Here is a 23,552-nt window from a genome sequence, read left to right as displayed (position 1 = left end):
GTTTCCCAGATTACCCATTGTAGTGTGGCTAGGCTTCTAAGACAGCTCTGCACAAACTTAGGGTTCTAATAAAATGAACCACTTTCTGGACGTGGCAGTCCTCTCCCTCACTCATCTCCTGCACGATTTTAATGAGGCGCAGCTCATGTCTACGGTCCATAGATTAGACGCACTAATTTCTACTGACTATTACTGCCAGTGAGTGGCAGTTTTGTAAAGGAAACTTTGAACCCCCTGGACTTGAGCACAAATAATCCAGTTTCCAGGGCTTTCCACCTCCCATGGGGTCCTGTTTGGTGATCTCACTGTGGTCCATGAGCTAATTAATGGCTCTTCCTGGATCAAGGGTCAGTTTTAAAGGTCCTGTCTTTCCATCTCAAAGGGGACTTTCTGAAGACAGTTGGGGCCCACACAACCAGAATAGACACATTGTGTGTGAATGGGCCGGTTCTGAGAAATGTCTGGCAATTCTGTTGTAGTGCAGAGTCAGAGAGAGCACTGACTAAGCTGGCTGCATGAGGAGAAAATCAGTGCTGCACACGGAATGTATGTTGGAGAAACTGTCATCTCATGGCATGTGGCTGTAGGACCATGAGCTCAGGCCCTCTGAAACAAGCCCTTTTCTCCACATCCCAAAAGGCCAGCTTCTGCTCACCATCCCTTTCCCTGACGGAGTTTTCATCGTCATTTTTCCTCTTCCGGGTTAGGCAGAGGATTGAGTGGGAGGCTCAGTAATTTGCTTTACACAGGGAAACAAGTTTAACACTCAAACCATGGAGCTGGAGAGACGGCTCAGCAGTCAAGAGCACACACAGGACCCAAGTTTGGTTCTCAGCCTCCATGTCAGGTGACTCAAAACCACCGTAACTCCAGCTCCAGGGGATCTGACACCCTTTTCTGGACTGAGAGCACCCGCAATTAATGTCTACACACTCCACACAGACACACTAAGAGCCACCTTCCCCCCATAAAAAAACACAAATAGAATGAATCTTTTAAAATTTCAGAGCATGGCTCATGACTGTAATGTCAGCACGCTGGAGTAAGAGTTCAAGACCATTCTGAGCAAGTGAGTTTGAGGCCGGCCTAGGCGCCATGACACCTTGTGCCTCACGAAATGAAAAACAACTCATGACGTTCTTCTGGCTAGATACACCGAGTAGACCCACGATCTTGGTTTTGTTTTGTTATTAGCTTACTTAGTTGAGCTCAAAGGTCAGTGATAACCAGACATCCAACATGTCAACATGATTTTTACGTCATTTTCTAAAAAAGATTTTGTTTTATCTGTATTTGTGTGTGGGTATGTGCTATCTGCGTGGGGGTGTGTTCACAAAGAGGCAGGGCATTAGGTATTCCAGGAACTGGAGTTACTGGCAATTGTGAGCTGTCCAGTGTGGAGTCTCTATAAGAATGGTAGGCAGTCTATAAAGCACTGAGCCATCTCTCCAGCCCTGTTATTTTCAAGGGGACAATACTGAACCTACCCACATAAGAATGTCCACGGAAAGGCTTTCCCCTGCTTTAATGTCCACGGAAAAGCTTTCCTCTGCTTTGTGTTCCTCGCCCCAGCCTCTACTCTTAGATATTCACGAGGATCTCAAACCATCCCACAGGAGAAAAGCCAGGACTGCCAAGGGTGTTCTGAAGATGGCGGTAGTTACTCCCTCCCTGCAGCAGGTCCACAGCAGGATGGAGTCACTCAGATTACCCAGGGCTTCCCAAATGCTGCCTCCCATTGAGACAGCACAGGACACAAGGCAAGCTTTTTTTTTTTTTTTAAACGCAAAGGGTCACATGGAAGAAGAGAGGAGAAGCCAGGACTCAGACACCAGGAACCTCAGTGGGTAGCAAATATTGTTGAATATCTAGCTCATCACTAGTAGGACAAAACTTGTCTGTAAAATACTGGAGCTTTCTGCCAGCAGTCTACCGTAGTGGTTCTCAACCTGTGGGTTTCAACCCCTTCATGGCTGAACAGCCCTTTCACAATGGTCGCCTAAGAGCACCAAAACACACAAATATTTACATTATGACTCATAACAGCAATACATTAGATTTATGAAGTAGCAATGAAAATGAGTTTATGGTTGGAGGTCACCACGAGGAACTGTATTAAAGGGCCACAATATTAAGAAGGTTGAGAACCACTGATCTAGTATCAGCAGAAACAATTTTGGAATATGAGTCAGAAGGTCTATGTGTGTTCATGCACATGAGTGTGTACAAGCTGGTGTGTGCGTATTCACACACACACACACACACACACACACACACACACACCACCACCACCACCAACAACAACAACAACCTGCTACGAAGGTCAGAGGACAACTTGCAGGAGTTGGTTCTCTTCTTCCACCATGTGGATTCTGGGAATCGAACTCAGGTTTTCAGGCTTAGCAGCAAGCACCTTTACCCCCTGGGCCAGCTTGCTGGCCCTGCACCTAGCTTTTTGGCACGGGTCCTAGGGTTCAAGCTCAGGTCCCCGTGCTTATAGAATAAGGACTTTCCCAAATGAGCCATCTCCCAGTCCATGTCTGGGTTTAAATCTTAGCTATATGAGTCTAATTTGACCTGTGGATGTAGTAACTGTCAGACAGGGCTAACGTTGGCTTCTGTTGCTTGCCACATTCACAGCCCAGTACTACGGTGACAACAGAAACAGGTGTGGAAAGAGCTTTGTGAAATCGCCAATTATCTGCTCTCTCCTCCTTTGCCACCATGGCTACCAACTTAATGGTCATCGAGGACTTGCTGCTGGAGTTGAGGGTGGTGGCTCTATGCTGCCGAGATAGAATGCAGAGAAGCCATTTATTCCTCTAGGTAAATTAACAAGGAGTGCTGCGTGCTTAATTCTTTTTTTTTTTTTTTTTTGGTTTTTCGAGACAGGGCTTCTCTGTATAGCCTTGGCTGTCCTGGAACTCACTTTGTAGACCAGGCTGGCCTCGAACTCAGAAATCCACCTGCCTCTGCCTCCCGAGTGCTGGGATTAAAGGCGTGCGCCACCACGCCCGGCTGCGTGCTTAATTCTTGACGGTTCTGTGGATATGAAGAATGCTTAGCGTGCTGCAAGCAGCTCCAGATGACGATTTATCGGCTGCTGTTACCGTTTTCACTTCCTACCTGACTTTTCCAGTTGTCGGGGAGGGGCAGGTGGTGGTTGGGGCCGCCGTACTTGGAGTTGTAATAGAAGTAGGTGTTGAGATCCGGGAAGTTGCGGTTCAGGTCCACCCCATTTGCGTTGTTCCTACCAACCAGATACCCAGACGTGTTTGGGCCCTAGGAGAAACAGAGAAAGGAGAGATGAGTGTTTAAAACAGAGTCCTGTATTTCAAGAGCATGGTGTAACTTTTAAAAAATACTAGCTACGCTAGTTACTTTTCTATTTCTGTGATAAAATAGCATTACCAAAATCAGCTTAAGAAAAAATGGCTCCGAAGTGGGAGGGAGGGAAGGACAGACAGATGGACAGAGGAAAGAGTGAGTTTATAATGGCCCAGAAGGCAGGGCATGGTAACAGATGCAGGAGGCTAACTGATCACATTTAATACACACAGGAAGCAGTGAGAGAGAACAGAAAATAGAACGAGGCTGTACATGCTCAAGGCACACCCACAGCAATGCACTTCCTCCAGCAAGCTCCTAAAGAAGGCTCCATAACCTCCCCCCACCATCAACGGAGAGACCAAGTGTTCACAGACACGAGCCTACGGGGGAGATTTCTCATTCAAACCAACACACTAGCTTTTCTATGAAATGGTGAGGCATTATTGTCACCTTCCGGCTTCCAGTGTCCCAGTTTGCAGGGGGCGGGGATTCAAAGTTCTAGGGGCTCCCATGAGAAGCTCTAGCGGGAGCAACCCCTAGATTTGTAAAGAGAGCTGCACAGAATTGCTTGCTTAAAGAAGACAATTCAATGAGTTTTAGTGTGCCCATAGAGCGAGACCAACACCATCACCCTCACGATTATTCTGAAATCACAAAACTATAATTGTAGAGCCTCTCTGTCCCCCTAAAAATGAAGCCCATTCCCATTTGCTTATTTATTTTTATTTTTCATTTATTTACTTGTTTATTTTTTAGTTTTTCAAGACAGAGTTTCTCTCTATAGTTCTGGCTGTCCTGGAACTCACTCTGTAGACCACGCTGGTGTTGAACTCAGAAATTCGCCTGCCTCTGCCTCCCGAGTGCTGGGATTAAAGATGTGCACCACCACCGCCTGATTCACAGTTGCTTATTTTTACCCCGACGCTGTGACCATATTCTGTCTTCTCTGTGCGTGTTATGTGTAAGTGGGATCATACATCATGTGTTCTGCATGTGAGATTCACCCATGTAACATGTCCCGGTACCTCCCCTTTTCATTTCTGTGTGGTGAGGACACACCACCATCCATCCATCCACCAGCTGACAGTGTATGTCAGGTTCTTAGGGCTGCTGTAACTAGTTAGAAGCTAAGAGGCTGCATGATTTCTCTCTCACACCTGAAGAGTTAAACTTAAAACCCAGGCATCATGGTCATGCTCTCTGATGACTTTGTGGGTTTTAGTTTCTGGTGGTCCTAGGCAATCCTTGACATTATGTTTTATTTAGTATTGGGGGGGCATGCATGGCCCAGAGCACAGGTGGAGGTCAGAGGACAGCTTTGTGGAGTTGGTTCTTGCCTCCCACCTCATGCTGGCTCCAAGGTTTGAACTCAGGTCCCACTCTTTCAGGGCAAGTGGCTTTACCTGCTGAACCAATTTGCTGTCCCTGTCCATAGTTTTTAGATGCACAGTGTATACCGTGACGTTTTGTTTCCAGCTGTCTTAGGGTTTCATCACTACGAAGAGACATCATGACCAAGGTAACTCTTTGAAAGTCAAACATTTAATTGGGGTTGCCTTACAGTTTCAGAGGTTCAGTCAGTTATCAGGGTGGGAAGCAAGGCAGCGTGCCAGGTAGACATGGTGCTGGAGGAACCGAGAGTTCTACATCTTGATCCGAAGGCAGGCAGGAGGAGACTGGGTTTCACACTGGGTGTAGCTTGAGCATTTAGGACTTCAAAGCCCCGTCTCCACAGTGACACACTTCCTCTAAGAAGGCCACACCTCCTAACAGTACTACTCCCATGGTCACGAATTCAAACACAAGAATGCCCTGGGGCCATTCCTATTCAAACCACCACACCAGCTTTCCTGGCCTCCCTAATGTGCCTGTGTCTCTGTGTGTTTTTCTTCTCTTCTCTCTTCTCTCTGTGGCAGTCCCCCTAAGTCTCTGGTACTTGAATACTTGGTCCCTAGGTGGTGGCCCTTTGGGGGAGTTTGTGGAGATGTGGCCTTGAGGGAGAAAGTATGTCACTGGGGGTGGGGTCTCAGGTTTCAAAAGACTCATGCCATTCCCAGGGTGCTGTCTGCCTTCTGCTCTCAGACCAAGATGTGAGCTTGCAGCTACTCCTGCTACTATGTCTTTACTCTATCGCAGCGGGCTCTAAGGCTCTGAAACCATACACTCAAATGAAGGTTTCCTTCTGCATGTTGCCTTAGTCTTGGTGTTTGGTCACAGAAAAAGTGTTACTAACCACAACTAATATAGCTATCTCGCATCCTGCCTTCTCTCCCTCCCTCCCTCTCCCTCTCTCCCTACCTCCCTTCTTCCTTCCTTCTTTCCCTCCATCCCTTCCTCCCTTATGAGATAAGGTCTCCGATGACTATGAGCTTTTGATCCTCCTGCCTCTGCTTCCTAAATGTTGGGGTCACAGGTGTGCACTGCTATGCCTGGCTTTGTTCTTATAAGGACATCACTAACACTGGTTTTTGACTATGATTGTCTACAGATTCATGATTTGGTCGGCGAAGTGTCTTTTTACCGGGGGTAGCTATTACCACAGAAGCTCATGACTTCAAAGTGCTAAGAATGATGGACTGTTGACTGCTTAGCCTTTAGTAGGATAATTACGTCACCCTCTGAAGCTCCAGGGACACCTGGAAGGGAAGAAGGATGGGGGTGGAATGTAGGAGTGCTGTGGAGTCTCCAGGACACAGCAGGGCTGCTGAATTACTGAGCTCACAGCAGCTGTGGTTATCTGGGTAAGACCTGAACAAGGCTGGGCTCCTCAAAATTCCTTAGACCCCGCCCCTCTGGGAGGATTTACAGGAAGGTAATAGTTGCTAGGGAGGAGGGGCTTACAAGGCTTCACCCCTCCCTAAAGAGCTCTTGGCAGTTAACAGTTACGGGTGGAGAGGACTTTCTTCAGTGGTGTAGCCACAAGTAAACAGTCCATGCTCCGATAACTGTCCCTTCATCCACGCTCACGTAAGCAACCTTAGTCACACTCACTGGGTCACATACACACAAGCAAGAGGCACGAAAGTCGAGGGGTGGGTGACTAGATTCGAGAGGACAAGGACCAGCACGAGTTAGAGAGGACAATACTTTATATTCACATACAAAACTACATCAAGAAACCCTAATGTATAATTAACGTATGCTGATAAAACCAAATTACAAAACATTAGGAGCCTTATCTTCTGAGTACTCCATAACCTCTGGATGCCTTGCTCTTTGTGTTTATGATTCAGATTTTATCTCCTTTTGTTCAAGAATCCACTCACAGACTCGTTCACCCATCCAGTCAAAAACCACTCACTCAGCCGGGCGTGGTGGCGCACGCCTTTAATCCCAGCACTCGGGAGGCAGAGGCAGGTGGATTTCTGAGTTCGAGGCCAGCCTGGTCTGCAGAGTGAGTTCCAGGACAGCCAGGGCTATACAGAGAAACCCTGTCTCGAAAAACCAAAAACAAACAAACAAACAAACAAACAAAAAAACCACTCACTCACGCATTGTCTATCCAAAGCCCTCAGACACTGGGGAAAGAGTGAAATGAGATATTCCTCTAGCCCCATAGGAATTCATGGTACACACGGGGAGCTAGACACATCCAGGAATAAATACAAAATGTATTACAGATCTGTGAGGAGTCCCATTAGGGCAGGGGCTTAGCTCAGTTGTTAAAAGTCCTTGCCTGGCATGCACTGAGCCCTCTCTCGGTTCAGTCCGCAGCATGGCAGAAAACCAGCATGCTGGCATATGGTTCAGAAGTTCAAGGTCATGCTTTGCCACATAGCAAGTTCAAGACCAGCCTGGGCTACAAGAGATCCTGTTTCCGAGTGGAGTGTATGTTTGTGGGGAGGGGTCATTAGAATTACTTTGTGTGTCACTGGAGAAGGGGATAAGTGTCCCACTACAGTCCTATGGACTGAGTGGGTGCAGCTCAAATTGTTGGCTATTCCCGGAAGCAATGGAAATCAATCTCATTTCCTATTGGAAGGTCAGAGATGGACTGCCATCAGACTTTCCCTAAGAATCTTTCTCACTCTCAGTTTCCCTTTTCACACGGCATCCCACTCATTTTTTTCTCCTTAGATTGCACAGGGAACACGACATTTTAAAAAGTGCTCTTAAGTTACCTACATAGTTTCTGCTCCAGTGCAAGCATTTAGCGGACTTTTGTGTTGGGTGTGCCCCTCCATGGCAGGGCTTTCTCTAGGCTTCTCGTTCTTAGCAGTGTAGCTCTTAACTGTCAGTCTTTTTTGTTTGTTTGTTTGTTTGTTTGTTTTTTGAGACAGGGTTTCTCTGTATAGCCCTGGCCGGTCTTTTTTTTTTTTTTTTAATTCGATATTTTCTTTATTTACATTTCAAATGTTATCCCTTTTCTTAGTTTCCCCCCTCCCGGAAACCCTCTATCCCATCCTCCCTCCCCTGCTTCTATGAATGTTGGGCCCCATTTTGGCCCTGGTTTGCTCCTTGAGGACAAACCCTAGCCTGGTTAGAGCTTCTGCAGCCTTGTGGGAGAGCCTAAGCCTGGCTTGAGTTTTGAGACCTGTCTTGGTCACTTCCGTATCGGGGTGACTCAATAAGACCTGTTTGGCCCTGTCTCTTGCTGAGATAGAGCTTTGCCATTGGCCCTGTCAGTCACCCCATACCTTCTGTCACCCTTCTCCACCTCCTACGTCATCTTACCCCACCAAAAATCCCCCTCCCTATGTTCTGAACTTTTTTTTTTGTGGTTTTTCAAGACAGGATTTCTCTGTAGCCCTGGCTGTCCTGGAACTCACTTTGTAGACTGTGGCCTCTCTTCCCCCAGCCTGGAACCTGCTTGCTCAAGGGTGGAGCTACCGGCTCATTCGTCCTGTCACGCCTACCCACTGCTGGAACCTGCCTTTGCTGCCTGGAGGCACACACGTGTTCGTCCTGCTACTGGACCCTGAGTTACTTGGCGGGATATTGGGTTCCCTCCCCCTTCCTTTATAACTGAGTGTCTGGAATTAGTAAAATTGAGCCTTGATCAGAACTTGTTGTCTTGGCTCCATTGTTTCTTCCGCCCCGTCTAGATTCCTCTCTTTTCAGCCTGAACTGCCATTCTCAGTTGAACCGTTCGTGTTGTGGACTGCGGGCAGGCCGCAACAGTAGACCAGGCTGGCCTCGAATTCAGAAATCCGCCTGCCTCTGCTTCCCAAGTGCTGGGATTAAAGGCATGCGCCACCACTGCCCGGCTTGTTCTGAACTTATATAAGCGAGAGGCTGATGCCATAAAGTTGAATTCCTGCTTCGACAAGACTCACAGCTCGGTGTGTTTCTTTTGATCTGCCATCCCACTCAGTCCCAGAGAGACCCCTGTGTGACTGGGACCTCTCTTCTCTCGCCTGGACCTGCTGGCAAGGAGCCACATATGAGGGCGTTCCTCCGCTCACGCACCCACTCCCACCTCCCCGACCTCAATTCCCCTACACTGGGCATCTATCGAGGCTTCACAGGACCAAGGACCTCTCTTCCCATTGATGTGGGACAAGGCCATCCTGCTACATATGCAGCTGGAGCCACGTGTGCTCCTTGGTTGGTGGCTTAGTCCCTGGGAACTCTGGGAGGTCTGGTTGGTTGATATTATTGTTCTTCCTATAGGGTTGCAAACCCCTTCAACTCCTTCAGTCCTTTCTCTAACTCTTCTATTGGGGACCCCACACTCAGTCCAATGGTTGGCTGTGAGCATCCATCTCTGTATTTGTCAGGCTCTGGCAGGGCCTCTCAGGAGACAACCACCATATCAGGCTCCTGTCAGCACGCACTTCTTGGTATCCACAATAGTATCTGGGTTTGGTAGCTGTATATGGGATGAATCCCCAGGTGAGACAGTCTCTGGATGGCCTTTCCTTCAGTTTCTTCTCCACGATCTACTCTCCATTTAACTGTCAGTCTTAACGGCAACAGGCTTTACCCGTTGATTTTGTACACAGCTGACCGTTAGGCTGGTAAGGAAGGGCTCTCTGGGACAGGGGCTGTGGCTTGGGGTCACAGGGCTGGCTTAAAATGAGTGAGGCAGAGGAAGGAGAAGAAAAAGAAGGCGGAGCGGGGAGACAACAGGAGGAGAGAAGGAGAAAGAGGATGAAGAGGAGGGAGGGGAGGAGGGAGAGGATGAAGAGGGGAGAGGAGGAGGAGGGAGAGGAGGAGGAAGAACATCACTTAAACGAGTTCCCAGGTTCCCAGAAACAGAGCAAACGGTGTAACAGATCCCTACTGCTGCAGCAGCAAATGACCTCAAACTTGTCTGTTTAAAACAATGGCAGTTTTTTATCTGGAGTTTGGAGGACTGAGATGGGTGACACAGTGAGGTGGCAGCAAGACTTAGGGAGTCTTTCCCTGACTTCCGTGGCTTCTAGGAACCATCCACACTCCTAGGTTCACAATTCTTTCATGCTAGGCACAGTGGGCGCCGCTATGAACCCAGCCACCCGGAAGCGTGAGTCAGGAGGGCTCTAAGCTTAAGACCTGCTTCGTGAGTTCTAGACGAGGCACGGTCCTGTCTTAGAATAACAACAACAAAAAGAAGGCTGGGGAATAAAGGCCAGTGGTGGAGTACTGACTGGCATGTTTAAAGCTCAAAAGCACAGCCCCCCCAATCATCTAGAATTAATTCTTCACCCTAAAATTTGGGGAAAGTTTGTGCTCTTTGGAAACAAGTACAGGAAGGTGGGTATATTTCCCCATTTTCAAGGTGTTGTCAAGGAATTTCCACATCTGTTCTCATAACAAGATCTTGAGGTTAGCTGGACTGGTGTAGGAACCAGAGGTTCAAACTGTGCCTACTTACCGCTGCCTGCGCAATTACACCCTGCGGAGCTAGCGCACTTCAGGATTCTCCAGTCTTTTGTTTGTTTGTTTTTGTTTTTTGCTTTTTCGAGACAGGGTTTCTCTATATAGTCCTGGCTGTCCTGGAACTCACTCTGTAGATCAGGCTGGCCTCGAACTCAGAAATCTGCCTGTCTCTGCCTCCCGAGTGCTGGGATTACCAGTCTTAACCCTTTGCCTCTGCCCCTTCCTTCCTGCACACCAACTGTTTTACCTTCCCCTCCCCTCCAAACTGATATTTACAATGGAACATAGGACACACTGTATGCTGGCACTCATTTCATAAGATGGCCTTAGCTTTTTGCACAAACCTTCCTCGGACTGTGTACCTGGGCAGCAGCCACCTCGTAGCCGTCGGGGTTCATGGAAGGCAGGATGTGAATGCGCGTGTCCTGAATGAGGCGCAGGATACGCTGGTTTCGGTTCCGGAACTCCTCGCAGAGGAATTCCGACAGCTGCAGAAGCAGCTCGCGGCCCAGCACCTCGTTCCCGTGCATGTTCCCCACATACTTGACTTCTGGTTCCACTGGAAACAGAAACGGAAACCCTTTTGAAGGGGCAGGCAGGAGGATCATGGGTTCAAGGCTAGCTTTGTCTACATAGTGAGTCCCAGACTAACCTGGGACTCACAAGATCTTGTCTCACCCCATTCCACTCCCCCCACCCAGTCTCACCCCATTCCAACCCCCCCCCAGCCGCCTGCCCCCCATACTAACCCCTCCCCCTGTCCAACGATCCCTGATCCAAAAAGGAAAGAAAATCTCAGGCTTTTATTAGGTCTTTCCTAGCAATCCCCAAGCCCCTTCTTAATAAAGTGTAGTTGGAAAAAATCTATATAAATCCATGACTAGGATAACAATGACCACTATTTATTGAACCCCCAAGTGTACTAGCTGTTCAGATTCGTTATTGCTAATCTTTTTTGTTTGTTTGTTTTTTGTTTTGTTTTGTTTTTCGAGACAGGGTTTCTCTGTGTAGCCCTGGCTGTCCTGGAACTCACTTTGTAGACCAGGCTGGCCTCGAACTCAGAAATCCGCCTGCTTCTGCTTCCCGAGTGCTAGGATTAAAGGCGTGCGCCACCACGCCTGGCTCATTATTGATAATCTTAACAGGAAACGGGAGTAGGTCCCATAGCCTCCTAGTCAAGAGGCGAGGGGTGGATGCGAAGTAACTTGTCTGAGGCTGCCCGACAATGTATCTAACAGTGATCAAAGTCCAGAGAGCACTCAGTAGCATCCAGAAGAGCACACCCATAAAGACACACCCACCACACCAATCTTTCTGAACGATGGCTTTCCCCCAAAACCTCTCTCATAAAGTGCCCTTGGTCCTGGTAAAATCTTTCCAGCTGGAGATGTAAGTGGTTTGGCATCTGGGGGTCTGGCATCTCTCCTTCACGGTCTGACAGGCATTGTCTTGAGGCACAAGAGAGGAAGGAAGCTACTTCTGCTTGGGTCTTTACTCTCCCTTTGGCCACATTAAGTGTTAGTGGAAGTCAGAATGGGGCTCTGTAAAAGCCTAGAGGCTCAGTGGTTCTCAGCCTTTGTAACGCCTTAACCCTGTAATACAGTTCCTCAGTACCCACAACCATAAAATTATTTCATTGCTCCTACACAGCTGTAACTTTACTACTGTTATGAATTGTAATGCAGATATCTGATATGCAGAATGTCAGCTATGCAGGATGTCTGATATGCAGAATGTCTGATATGCAGGATGTATGATATGCAGATATCTGATCTGCAGAATGTCTGATATGTAGGATGTCTGATATGCAGGATGTCTGATATGCAGGATGTCTGATATGAAGAATGTCTGATATGCAGGATGTCTGATATGCGACCCCAAAGGGGTCCAGCCCACCAGAACTGCTGCTCTCACCGTGCAGTGGTGGCTCATGCCTTTAATCCCAGCACTTGGGAGGTAGAGTGCCTTTAATCCCAGCACTTGGGAGCCAGAGGCAGGTGGATTTCTGAGTTCGAGGCCAGCCTGATCTACAGAGCGAGTTCCAGGACAGCCAGGGCTACACAGAGAAACCCTGTCTTGAAAAACCAAAAAACCAACCAACCAAACAAACAAAAAAGAACTGCTGCTCTCCGGTCACTAAACATGAGACAGCTGTGCTCCTCTTTAACCTAAAGCTCTTCCAGTGCTGCCCTCTTTCCTACACAGCATACGTCTGCTTATCTGGTTGTTGATTCTCTTCCTCTTCATCTCCCTATTTCCTTGCTGTCCTCATGGGTCCAGTTCAAATGCTGGTAAGTCCCTGTCGCCAGCTTGAGTTCCTCTTGTTAGCAGTGAGTCCTGTGTAGCTTTCCTTTTGTGATCCTTACTGTTTTGGGCTCTCCCTAGGGATGCTCATGGCTTTCTTCCTCTACAGGACCTAGCAGTAGCCAAGTAGATGACCTTAGCATATCTTTATTTAAAAACCCATCTCATCGTGATTTATCTTAGTAGTCCCATAACAACCTCTCCAATGAATGCTTTCAGCCCGTGAGGGTCAGGTTTTAGAAAATATCATGCAGGCCTGGCATAGTGCACTTGCCTTTAATCTCAAAACTTGACTGTCAGATACGCAGTGAGTTTGAGGAGGCCAGCCTGGTCTACATAACAAGTTCTGGGCCAACCAGGGCTACATACAGAGACCTGCCTCAAAAAAAAAAAAAAAAAAAAAAAAAAAGGTATCATGTAGTACATATTTTATTTTTTGTTTTGCTTTGCTTGAGATAGGGTCTCTCTAAGTAGCCCCAGACTGTTCTGGAACGTGTACATATAGACCAGGGAGGCCTCACAGAGAGCCTTCTGCTTCTGCTTGCTGGGCACTGAGAATAAAGGCATGCAGCGCACCTTCAGACCATTTCTCAGCTTTCTTCTTAAGGAAATGTTGGTGATAGTAACTAGGTATTTGTCTTTGGTAAAATAAAATTTGGACTAAATCTGTTTAGTCCCCTCTATTCTCTTGTCTGTCCAATGTGATGGTGATGCTGTGAGACTCCGGCGTAGGCATTGCTGGTCTATTTCATCTGCCTTGCACTGTGTGTTCAATGAGCATTCACTAGCAACCCCTCTGCTTCGAAGGTCAGTAGAGACAGAAGACAGCTGTCTTGTAATAAGCATTGCTGGAGGTTCTTTTGGCTCAAGCTCCCACACCCTCACACCTACCTCTTTAAACACATCTCCCACGCAGGCTCCCTGCATCTGAGTGGATCATTAGCATCCATGTGCCCCAGTAGGGAGCTGGTAAAACTTTCCTGTAAAGAGCCTGGCATGGAATCTTTAGGCTTTGTGGACAGTGTTATATCTCTGCCCCAGCTCTTCAATTCTTTCAGTAGAAGCCAGCACAGATAATTCAAAAAGGAATGTGATAGTGGTTCCATAAAACTCCATTCACCAGAGCAGCTGGGTGGAGCTCTGTTGTTGTCCTGCATCCTGAGCATCCTTAAAACTTTCCAGAGGCCAGAGTCTCACTTTGCTCATAGTAAAGGTCAAGGTGGGTCCACCTGCTTGTAACTCCCCAAAGAGCTCCCAGTGCCTAGTGCTGGCTCTGATCTCATTGCCTCTGCTGGAACTGTATGCAACCGCCCTCTGCCTCCTAGGGAACTGCATTCCCCCTTTTCCTTAGCCTGTCATGCCCCACCCCCACCCCAGACCCTTCAGATCTCGGCTCAGCACCACCTCAGGCAGAGGATCCTTGGGGGGATACGAGTGGCCTCCTCTGCTTCCGTCTGGATTGCTGCACAGGATGTCCAGTCCTGTTTAAGCTCTTGCTATAGCGCTTGCTCCAGCTGACCTACTGCCCCACTTATTACTGGTCTCAGTCTGCGATAATTCAGCTCTATTAGGGCGAAGTTTGTATTATCCTTTGTTGCCCTCCCAAAGCCTATTGAGTGTCAGCACGTCTTGCCTGAAAATTCTTTCTTTATAAGGATCTTTTTCTCTCTTTCTCCCCTTCTGGTTTATTATTTAATTATAGGTACATGTGTCTGTGTGGTCCAGAGAGCCCTGAAGAGGGTAGCAGATCCACTTGAACTGGGCTTTCAGATGTCTGTGAGCTGCCGGGTGCTGGGAACCAAACTTGGGGCCTCTATAAGAACAGCCAGTGCTCTCTTAACTGCTGAGCCATCTCCACTGCCCCATCAAAAGTTCTAGTCGGCGATGGGTAAATATTTGAAGAATGAAGGAATGTAGGGAGCAAATGAAAGACCTGCTAACTCAGGGGAAAAGAGGAATCTGTGAGAGCCTGCCCTGTCTGCCACAGCCTCAAGGAAGACCCTGAGTGCTGGAAGTATACAGGGGCACCAAGAAGAGGTGTGGACTAAAGAGTCTAACCTCACAAAGTCCATCAACAGCCTTAAGCTTCCACAGAGCGCATGCAAGCCGAAAAAAAGCAGGTACTTGCGATGCAAGGCTCTATCTAACCCCAGGGGAACTACTACTCTTCTTGAGCCTTCTCTATTAAATTTGGAAGCTCTCATGGTCAAATCCCCATTGGACCTTTAAAGTAAGAGAGCAAGAAGACCATATTAGTAGCGAGAGAAATGATTTTGGCCTCTCCTGGGCAAGTTGGGACTAGATGGGTTTAGACAGTGGCAACTTTAGCATGGGAGCTTCAGTGCATTGATTTAAGGCAGAGTATAATGGGAAATGGAGTGGAGTTGGGATACGGGAGGGAAAGAGATTTGCTGTTGACCCTCTGAAGGAGAAACTGAAACAAGTCAAGTGACTTAACTGAGATGTCACTGCTGTAAACAAAACAACAAGAGTGTTAGTGTTCATCGAAATGTAAACAGCTAACGAAACCAAGGGACTAGCTAGCACACTACACAACCAAGAATGGTACCATCAAGCTGTGTTGACGACACAGATGAAGAACTGAGAAAAGCAGGGACATTTTCCCATTTTGTATTTGAGATGTAGGATTGCATCATGTGTCTGAGAAGAGAGATGCCAGTCTATGTAAATACTAGGTATCGGTGAGTGCTGGGGTCCCTCTTCGTTTTCTTAGTTTTGCCTCTTCTGGTTTCTAGTTTTTTTTTTTTTTTTCAGCTGGTGAGTTGTTTTGGCTTTTTTTGTTTTCTTTTTTAAAATGTTTCCAGGCTGGTCATGGACTAATTTTTGAAGCAAACACAGATTGCTTTGATAACAGAAGCAGACTAACAATAAAGCAGCAAGCTAATATCCCAACCCCCAAACTCTCTCTAGCACATCACGTTGGATCACTGTGGTTCCTGGAAAGGACCCACCTGATCTCTCAGGAGAGCCTAGGAGGACAACCATTTCTGCCCTGTTCCCAAGTCTTTGGATCTTGGTAAAAGGGAGTGAGAGAAAAAGACCAGGGTGGGAGGGAAAGGAGGGGAGGGGAGCGGGAACAGGTGAAAGACAGGCTTTACCCATGGAGTTCTGAGCAAACAGAACTCAGAAAAGAGGAATGTTTTGGAGCCTGAACTGGGGTCGCAGCTCCCCCGGGGGGCCTAGGGGAGCTTGAGAACCAAGTGGGGCCACCTGCCTTCTTCTTGGGTGGAGGAAGAGGTAAATACATTGTATATGGAGTTCTCCACTGGGGCAGTGACCACTCTATCTGGATTTGTAGAGGAAGGGAGTTCTTTGCCCAACACGCCCCAAAACCACTCAAGACTTACAGGGTTCATGGATCCCAGGGAAGTCGCTAAACTCCAGCACGTAGAGGTACCTCCCCTTCACACTGCGCCCGATGTTGTAGAGCCGCGTGATGTCCGGGCATTGGTTGTGCACCTTGTACAGCGTCCGCACGAGGTCGTCGTAGCGGTGGTGACGAAAGGTCACCGGGGTAACAAACTTGGAGAGGAGGAGGAGGGGCAGGAAGGCTGAGGGCAGGTCTGGCATCTCGCGGAGCTTCTAAGGGGCTCTGAAATGTGCCCTCCCGCTCTCTAAGCAATCCTTTGCCAGTCTGGATCCAGAGCACAGAGTAACCAGCCTTGCGCTCGCCACACCTGCAGGAGACTGGGGACCCGCCTCTGCTATGCTGGGAATTATTTCTGTGGCCCCAGGATAGCCACAATACCCTCCGGGCTCATTTCTCTTCCTCCTCCTAAATCTGGAAGCTCTTTTGGAAGGATTCTGCGCATCCCCACTTTGAGAGGCTCATTGATTCTGGCTTACTGATTAACTGGACGGTAAACAGGCCTCAAGAAACAGCTGCTTCTAACCCTTTGATTCCCAGGGGCTTTAAAGAGAGTTGGCATGTGCTTGTTACAACTTACAAAAGGATCTGCCCGCTCCCTTTAACCCGTCCCCCACCTCGTTCTGAAGCACTGAAGCACGGCTCTGTCTTGTCTTCCTGGCTCAAAGATCTTAATGGTAAAGCAAACAAATTGAGGAAATGAGGCACCTGCTTGGAGCAAACAATTAGAAATCACACAGTTGATAATGTATCTGTCAATGATAAATACTTTGTAACAAATGGTAGGAAGATGATCCTATTTCAGCACCGGCATAAGAAAATGGCTTTCTGAGTAGCACTCCGCTAGCTCAGGAAATTAGAATGAGATTCTGCAGTTGTGACTGTAAAAATGTTTTAGTTTCTGCAGAGCAGAGCCTACAGAGCTGGAGAAAATGCCTGCCAGATATGCATCCAATAGAGAATTAATACCCAGAATTTAAAGAGCTCGAAAAATTAAATCCCAGGTGGAATGCACTGGCACCCAATTATAATTCTAGCACAAAGAGGCTGGAGGATTGTTGTAAGTTTGAAGCCAGCCTGGTCTTCCAGGCCAGCCAGGGCTATCTGATTAGACCTTGTCTCAAAACACAAACAAACAAACAAACAAACAAAACTAAATAGGAGCTAGAGAGATGGTTTAGCAGTTAAAAGCAAAGGCTGCTTTCCAGAGGACCCAGTTCTACACTCACATGGCAGCTTCACAACTGCCTGTAACTCCAGTTCCAGGGGACCTGACAGCCTCCACAGGCACCAATCACACACACACGGTAAACAGGCAAACATGGGCCCAAAATACCTGTACACATTGCATTTAAACAACAGCAACAGCAAAACAAAGCAAAAGATTAAACAATCCAACCAACGAGTAAAGGAGCCGAATCGCTGCCTTTTAAATCCAGATGGATAACATCTTTAATAGACAGGAAAATAGAAATGAAAACAAGATTGGAAGTCAGTCTCACACCAGCCAGAATGACTAACGTCAGCAAATGCTGGTGATGACACAGAGAAATGTAAATTAATCCCCAGCCTTTATGGACGCAAGGACGTGTTGTTGCTGTTTTAATTAAAAATAGGACTGCCATATGACCCAGATATCACACTCTTAGATGTATGCCCAAAGAGTTTCAGCACAGCTCAGTGAAACCTTTATACCTATGTTTGTGGCTCTGTTCACCATAGGCATGTCCTGGAGTTAGCCTAGGCTCTCAGCAATGGGTGGGTGGATAAAATGGTGATAAACATACACACAGTGGAATATTATTCAGTCATAAAGAATAAAACACTGTTGCTTTTAAGAAAAGAATAGAACTGGAAAGGATGCAATGTTTAAGTGAGAAAGTCATATATAATATACATATATATATATATACACACTATATATATACACAAACACATACACACACATATGGAATCTTTTAAAAAGGCATTAAGTAGAAGGAGGTTATTAGAGGACAGGAAAGAAACTAGCTGGAGTTGGGAGGTAGGTGAGTGTGGCCAGTGGGCAGTTAAATACAATATTGTATGTATGAAAGTTTCATACAGCCCCCCCCATTGCTTCATACAATAATTACACACTAGTAAAAATAGTCAAAAATTCGGATTAGACATTTTACCAAGGTACAACTGTTCAGCTCTTCAAAATGCTCAGTATTAGTTATTAAAATCCATGTTAAGACCAAGTGAGATACCACTTCATCTGCCTTAGCATGACCACAACATAGAGGACCATTCAGGGAAACTGGCGGAGAGGGAAGAGCTGGGCTCTCACACAGTGCTCATGGGAAAATCAGAAAACAGTTCAACAGTCTCTTGTAGATTAAATATTCACTTTCCATTTAACCCAACAGTTCTACTCCTGGTTCTTTACCCAAGAGAAATGAGACCTTCGTGAAAGTAAAGAGCAGCCCTGCTCAGCAGAAACACGGCTCCTCCCTCCACACTAAAGGATGTTGTTGGACAACAGAAGGAACAAAGTGCTGGCACCTGGTGTGTGGTGGGTGCGCGTTAAATGCTGTGTCTCAGGAGAGAGACAGGAGGAGAAACTCTCCCTTTTGTGTGACTCCTTTCACCTGAGCTGTTTACAAAAGGCTAACATCAATGGAGAGAGATTGGTGGTCAATTGGAGATTGCCCATGGCTAGTCGTGGGAGGGAGGAACAATTGTAACTAGACACAAGGTTGTTTTTTAGGATCAAAAGAAGTTCTAAAACCAGGTATAGCAATGGTGGTAGTTGTACAACCAGAAATGTTATAATATACATCTTTAAACATGTAGATGTTCTCCCCAGCAATTGCTTCCTACTTGATCCAGAGGGACCTGGAGACCCCTAGTTGGAGGTCACTGGGTCATTCTGAAGTGTGGGGGGGTGTGGGGCCCAGGGGCTGTCGCTGCTGTGGGCAGTCCTTATCCTGGTAGATACAGCCTTAATGTCTGACATCCCAGGAAGCACAGATCCTGCACAAAGTGGGTATCAGAGCGATACTGTGAGGAGTAAGTAAGGAGCATAGGTTTACCAAAGGGAATGAGATAGCACATCACGTCTGCCTGTTACACTGATCTGAGTGCACCCTTAGAAAACTAAATGTACCACAGACCCAGGACAGTTATGGAACTTTGTGTGCTCTCTAGCAACTTTGTGTGAATTTTTATACAAGCACTGTTTTTTTTGTTTTGTTTTGTTTTGTTTTTTTAAGATTTATTTATTATATGTAAGTACACTGTAGCTGTCCTCAGACACTCCAGAAGAGGACGCCAGATCTTGTTGTGGATGGTTGTGAGCCACCATGTGGTTGCTGGGATTTGAACTCTGGACCTTCGGAAGAGCAGTCGGGTGCTCTTACCCACTGAGCCATCTCACCAGCCCCCAAGCACTGTTTTATATATTTGATAAAATATAAAAATAGAAAAAAAACCGTGTAGATGTAATTATCTATTTAGTAGGGGTCAGATGCTTGCGTGTCATGGCTCACATGAGGTCACAAGACAGCAGGAAAGGAGTCAGTTCTTTTCTTGCACCATTTAGATTTCAGCATCAAACTCAAATCACCAGTCTTGGCAGTGAGCATCCTCACCCACTGAGCCATCTCACTGACCCTGCCCCGACCCCACACTCACCCATGCACAGGCACACACAAGCACTCAGGCATGTACACACACCACACACACACACACACACACACACGAGATGAGGTCTCACTGTGTAGTCCTGGCTCCCCTCAAGTGCACAGACATCCCGCTGCCTCTCCACCTCCTGGAGGTTGGAATTAAAGTCAGGCAACTCCATGCCTGGTTGCGCTAATAATATTTTTGAATTAGCCACTTAAACCAGGTGAATTTTTTTGGCATGGAAATTATATCTAGTACAGCTACTTTTACAAAGAAAATATAAAAATAGTTAAGTAAACCCCCCTCCCCCATAGAAGTAGCTACAGCTTACTTACAAATCAGGGTATCTACTCAGGAGTGTAAAAACTTGCACTCAAGACTGTGTGTGCTAGAATTACTCATAATAACTCCAAAATGAAAACGACCCAAATGTCTATTAAGAGGAGAGTAGACATGTAAAGGGTTTGCTAGACATGGTGGCACACACTCTCAGCACTTAGGAAGCTAAGACAGGGGGATCTTAGAGTTCGAGGCCAGCCTGGGTCACATAGCAAGAACCCATCAGACAAGGGCTGGGGATGTGGGGAAGCATGACATGAAAGGAAGGGAAGAAAGAATAAAGAAGGAAAGGAAAGGAAAAGGAACAAGTGGGATAGAAGTGCAATTGAATTCTAGCCATGAATAAAAAGGAATAAAATCCTTGGTCCAGTGTGGCGGGACTCTGAAACTATGATGCAACAGGAGAAGTGTGCCTGCCACATTGTACTGTTTTACTTATATGAATCTTCTCGCAAAGCTGCCCTGGAGTAGAAATCTACAATGTTTACTAGAGGCTGGAGATGGGAATGGGGGATGGGCAGGAGATCCTACTGGAGCTATGGAGTGCCACAAAACAGGTTGACAGGCTTGGCTGCCAAACTTGTTAAATCTACTGAAGTTATTGATGTGCATCTTGAAATCCTCTTCTAGGGTCTCCCACCACAAAACTTCTTCCTTCCAAGCAGCCATCATAGCCTGAATGCTGCTTCCTCGCAGAGCTTAACCCCTGCTCCAGATTCCGCTGCATCGGTCTCCTACCCGCACTGCGCATGCCTGAGCCTGGTGTCCTCACTATGCAGCTGGGAGGTGTTAGGACCTAGCACAGGCTTGACTGGCCCAATGTTTCTGCCCGTGGCACTGTTTCCAGCTCCCCACAGGAGTCTGTTGTACACGTTAGTTGAGTGAATGCACAAATAGGTTCACTCACTGATTTGCCCTACATCCTGATACTCTGCTCTTAGCTAACACTCAAGAGCAGCATCCCTGGCTCTATCACCCGCCCATAAAGGTAACCCTTCCCTCTTAGATGGGTTGTGTGAACCGCACATAGCCTGACCAGTGTAGCTCAGAGATGACCCCCCAGGGTGGGCTCAAGGTGCACCACTGAATGTTGTCTTCCACCTGCTGATAAAATGTCACAATTTCCTGGTGTGATCTTGTCATCCTACATGGTAAAGGCAAGGATCTAGAGAGAAGGCTGAGAGGATCTCAGGGATCGCTAACCCTGTCATACACTAGCTCTTGCTATATGACAGTATCTACTGTCATCAGTGAGGGTGTGGCCTAGTGGCCCACTGATAACGCAAATTCTTCCTCTAGGAAGAATCTCATGTCCCTGGAAAATGTGTTGGTAGTTCTTTATGTAGACTTCACTTGTGTTAAGTAGATGATGCTCCTGTCTATAGGAGAGGGAGACCCCGACTTTCTGTCGGAAATATTCCTCGATACCGGATTATTAGGGTTGAAGTTGGGATACGTCCCACTGAATCTCACAGTATTAGAGTGTGTGTTTTGAAGCTTCTGGGCCCACAATATATATCGCAAATCCACTAGAAGAGAAACATGAACTTTGAGGGCCAAAGGTTAGATTTCAAATCTAACTTTAATTCCTTTCTCGGATCATTTGACCTTGGGTAAAACTCCGTCTCTAAATTTCAGTTTCCTTCTGCATGGCACAGGGAGATACAGCCCCTCCCTCCTGGATTGTTCTGTCAATCATAAGACGATGGGTGTAGTAAGGTTCTTTGCAGAGTCTGGTATGTACCAAGCGCTCAGTAAACAGCAAATGGCAGCCAGAGAGATGGCTGGCGACAGCAGCAACATCGTTAAGCATTTGATCTATTCTGGATCCCATACTAGGTGATGGAGTAGTTCACTATGCATGCCACAGCTGTACGTGGAGTCTGTACTGCTGAGCCAAAGGCTACGTGTGGTACCATTTTCCACTGAGAACATACCAACGGCGAGCCCTGCATGTGTGGTATTTATAAACCATAGATACAGGCACAGTCAAGTGTGGAAAAAGCAGTCTCTAGCTCCCCAGATGAATGAGAGGGTTCACATCATCCAGAGGTTTTTTTTTGGGGGGGGGGGGGGGGGCTTAAGGAAGGATTGCAGAAGGTGTGCAGGGGTTGTTATATTTAGAGTTCTATCCCTTTTGTAGAGGGCATAGGGCATAATAAAGGTGTCTATGACCTAATTCCTGACCTGTGAGCATGACAGGGTAATGAAGTTTGCAGAAAACAAGGTTGCTAATCAGTTAGCTAGAGATGAAGAAACTGTACTGGGTCAGCCGAATGAGGGCCTGTGTAATTGTAAGTGTCCTTAAAAGTAGGACAGAGGACCACTTTGTTTGTAGTTCTTTTAAAACCATAGCAATAGGAGATGACTATTTTCCCCCAAATACCATAAGCCTGAGCTAGAATTCAAGCTCTTAAAGAAGAGATTAGGTAGAGAGCTCAGTTATCTAACATCTTGGGACCTTGGCTCAAACCTCCGAAACAAGCTTTTAAAACCAAATAGCATTTTTCAGAGTTCTCCCTTCTCTTCACCCTAAGTCTAGACATATCCTGCTTTCCAGGTTCTGCATGTCCTCCAGTCTGTCCTTATCTAGATCACTGAATCTCCAGCCAACCTTAGACACACTTCACCCATTGCCATACAGGCTACTAAACCTTTCAGGTATATTCCTCACAATAGCCCAGCAAAGAAGACATTGCATTCTCCACTTCAGAGAAAGAACTTGCCCAGAGTTACATAGTAGCAAATGCTGGAGGCAGAGACCCCAGGCCCTCTAGCATAGTTAGAAGAATATCTCCTAACTCAGTTGATCCCACCAGCAGCTGTGTGAAACAATCAGCCGGCCTCCAGACCAAGCAAAGCAGGGGAGGATGTTCAAACTGCAGAAAGTAGAGGGAACACCAACCCTCAAGGGGAGAGGCCAGGGAGTTAGCTTCCTTGGTTAGCCTTCCTAGAGTCTAGGGAAGAGATGGGAGGTGGGGGAGGGAGCCGTCTAGGCAACTGTGTGAACCAGCTGTCCTAGTTTCTTTTCTGTTATGATAAATACCATGACCAAAAGCAACCTGGTCAAGGGGTGGTTTATTTAGCTTAGGGTTGACAGTCCGTCATCAAAGGAAGCCAAGGAAGGAACTGAAGGGACTCATCCTCCCCTGAGGGGCTGGCAGCGCTCTGAGTGTATGGATAACGCGAAGTAGACTTGTCTCCCTCTCCCCCTCCCCCTCTCTCCTCCCCCTCCCCCTTCCCTTCCCTTCTCCCCCCTCCCCCTCCCCCTCTCCCCTCCCTTCCCCTTCCCCTTCGTCCTCTTCCTTCTTCTTCTTCTTTTTTTTTTTTTTTTGGTTTTTCGAGACAGGGTTTCTCTGTGTAGCCCTGGCTGTCCTGGAACTCACTTTGTAGACCAGGCTGGCCTCGAACTCAGAAATCCGCCTGCCTCTGCCTCCCGAGTGCTGGGATTAAAGGCGTGCGCCACCACGCCCGGCTTTCCTTCTTCTTTTTGCGGGGGGCTGGGAGGGGGGAAGAGATAGTCATGGGGGAAGGGACCAGGCATGGGAAGACTGGGAGATGAGTTTAATCAGAGTGCATGATGTGGCCGGGCGTGGTGGCGCACGCCTTTAATCCCAGCACTCGGGAGGCAGAGGCAGGTGGATTTCTGAGTTCGAGGCCAGCCTGGTCTACAAAGTGAGCTCCAGGACAGCCAGGGCTATATAGAGAAACCCTGTCTCGAAAAACAAAAACAAACAAA

The 23,552-nt window shown here is 47.2% G+C and overlaps 1 protein-coding gene across 2 annotated transcripts in view; it reads right to left on the bottom strand.

Annotated features, from left to right (window-relative positions):
* Cpn1 (carboxypeptidase N subunit 1) overlaps positions 1-16,272 on the bottom strand; it is a 31,045-nt gene extending 14,773 nt beyond the window's left edge. Inside the window, exons 1-3 of one of the 2 annotated variants that reach the window (XM_085834228.1) lie at positions 15,807-16,272; positions 10,479-10,693; positions 3,127-3,282 (exon numbers count right to left, since the gene is read on the bottom strand). In XM_085834228.1, the coding sequence (XP_085690354.1) occupies positions 3,127-3,282; positions 10,479-10,693; positions 15,807-16,029 (594 nt within the window). In that variant the 5' untranslated portion in view covers positions 16,030-16,272. The remainder of the gene's footprint in view (positions 1-3,126; positions 3,283-10,478; positions 10,694-15,806) is intronic. The other variant, XM_021151720.3, reaches the window with a different exon arrangement.
* Positions 16,273-23,552: the final 7,280 nt, after the last annotated feature.

The sequence above is a fragment of the Mus caroli genome, unplaced genomic scaffold (genome assembly GCF_978045245.1).
Source record: "Mus caroli unplaced genomic scaffold, Mus_caroli_1 scaffold_20, whole genome shotgun sequence".
Classification (NCBI taxonomy): Eukaryota; Metazoa; Chordata; class Mammalia; order Rodentia; family Muridae; genus Mus; species Mus caroli.
Note: the sequence above shows the minus strand (reverse complement) of the source record. Positions and strands in the feature narration are given on the sequence as shown.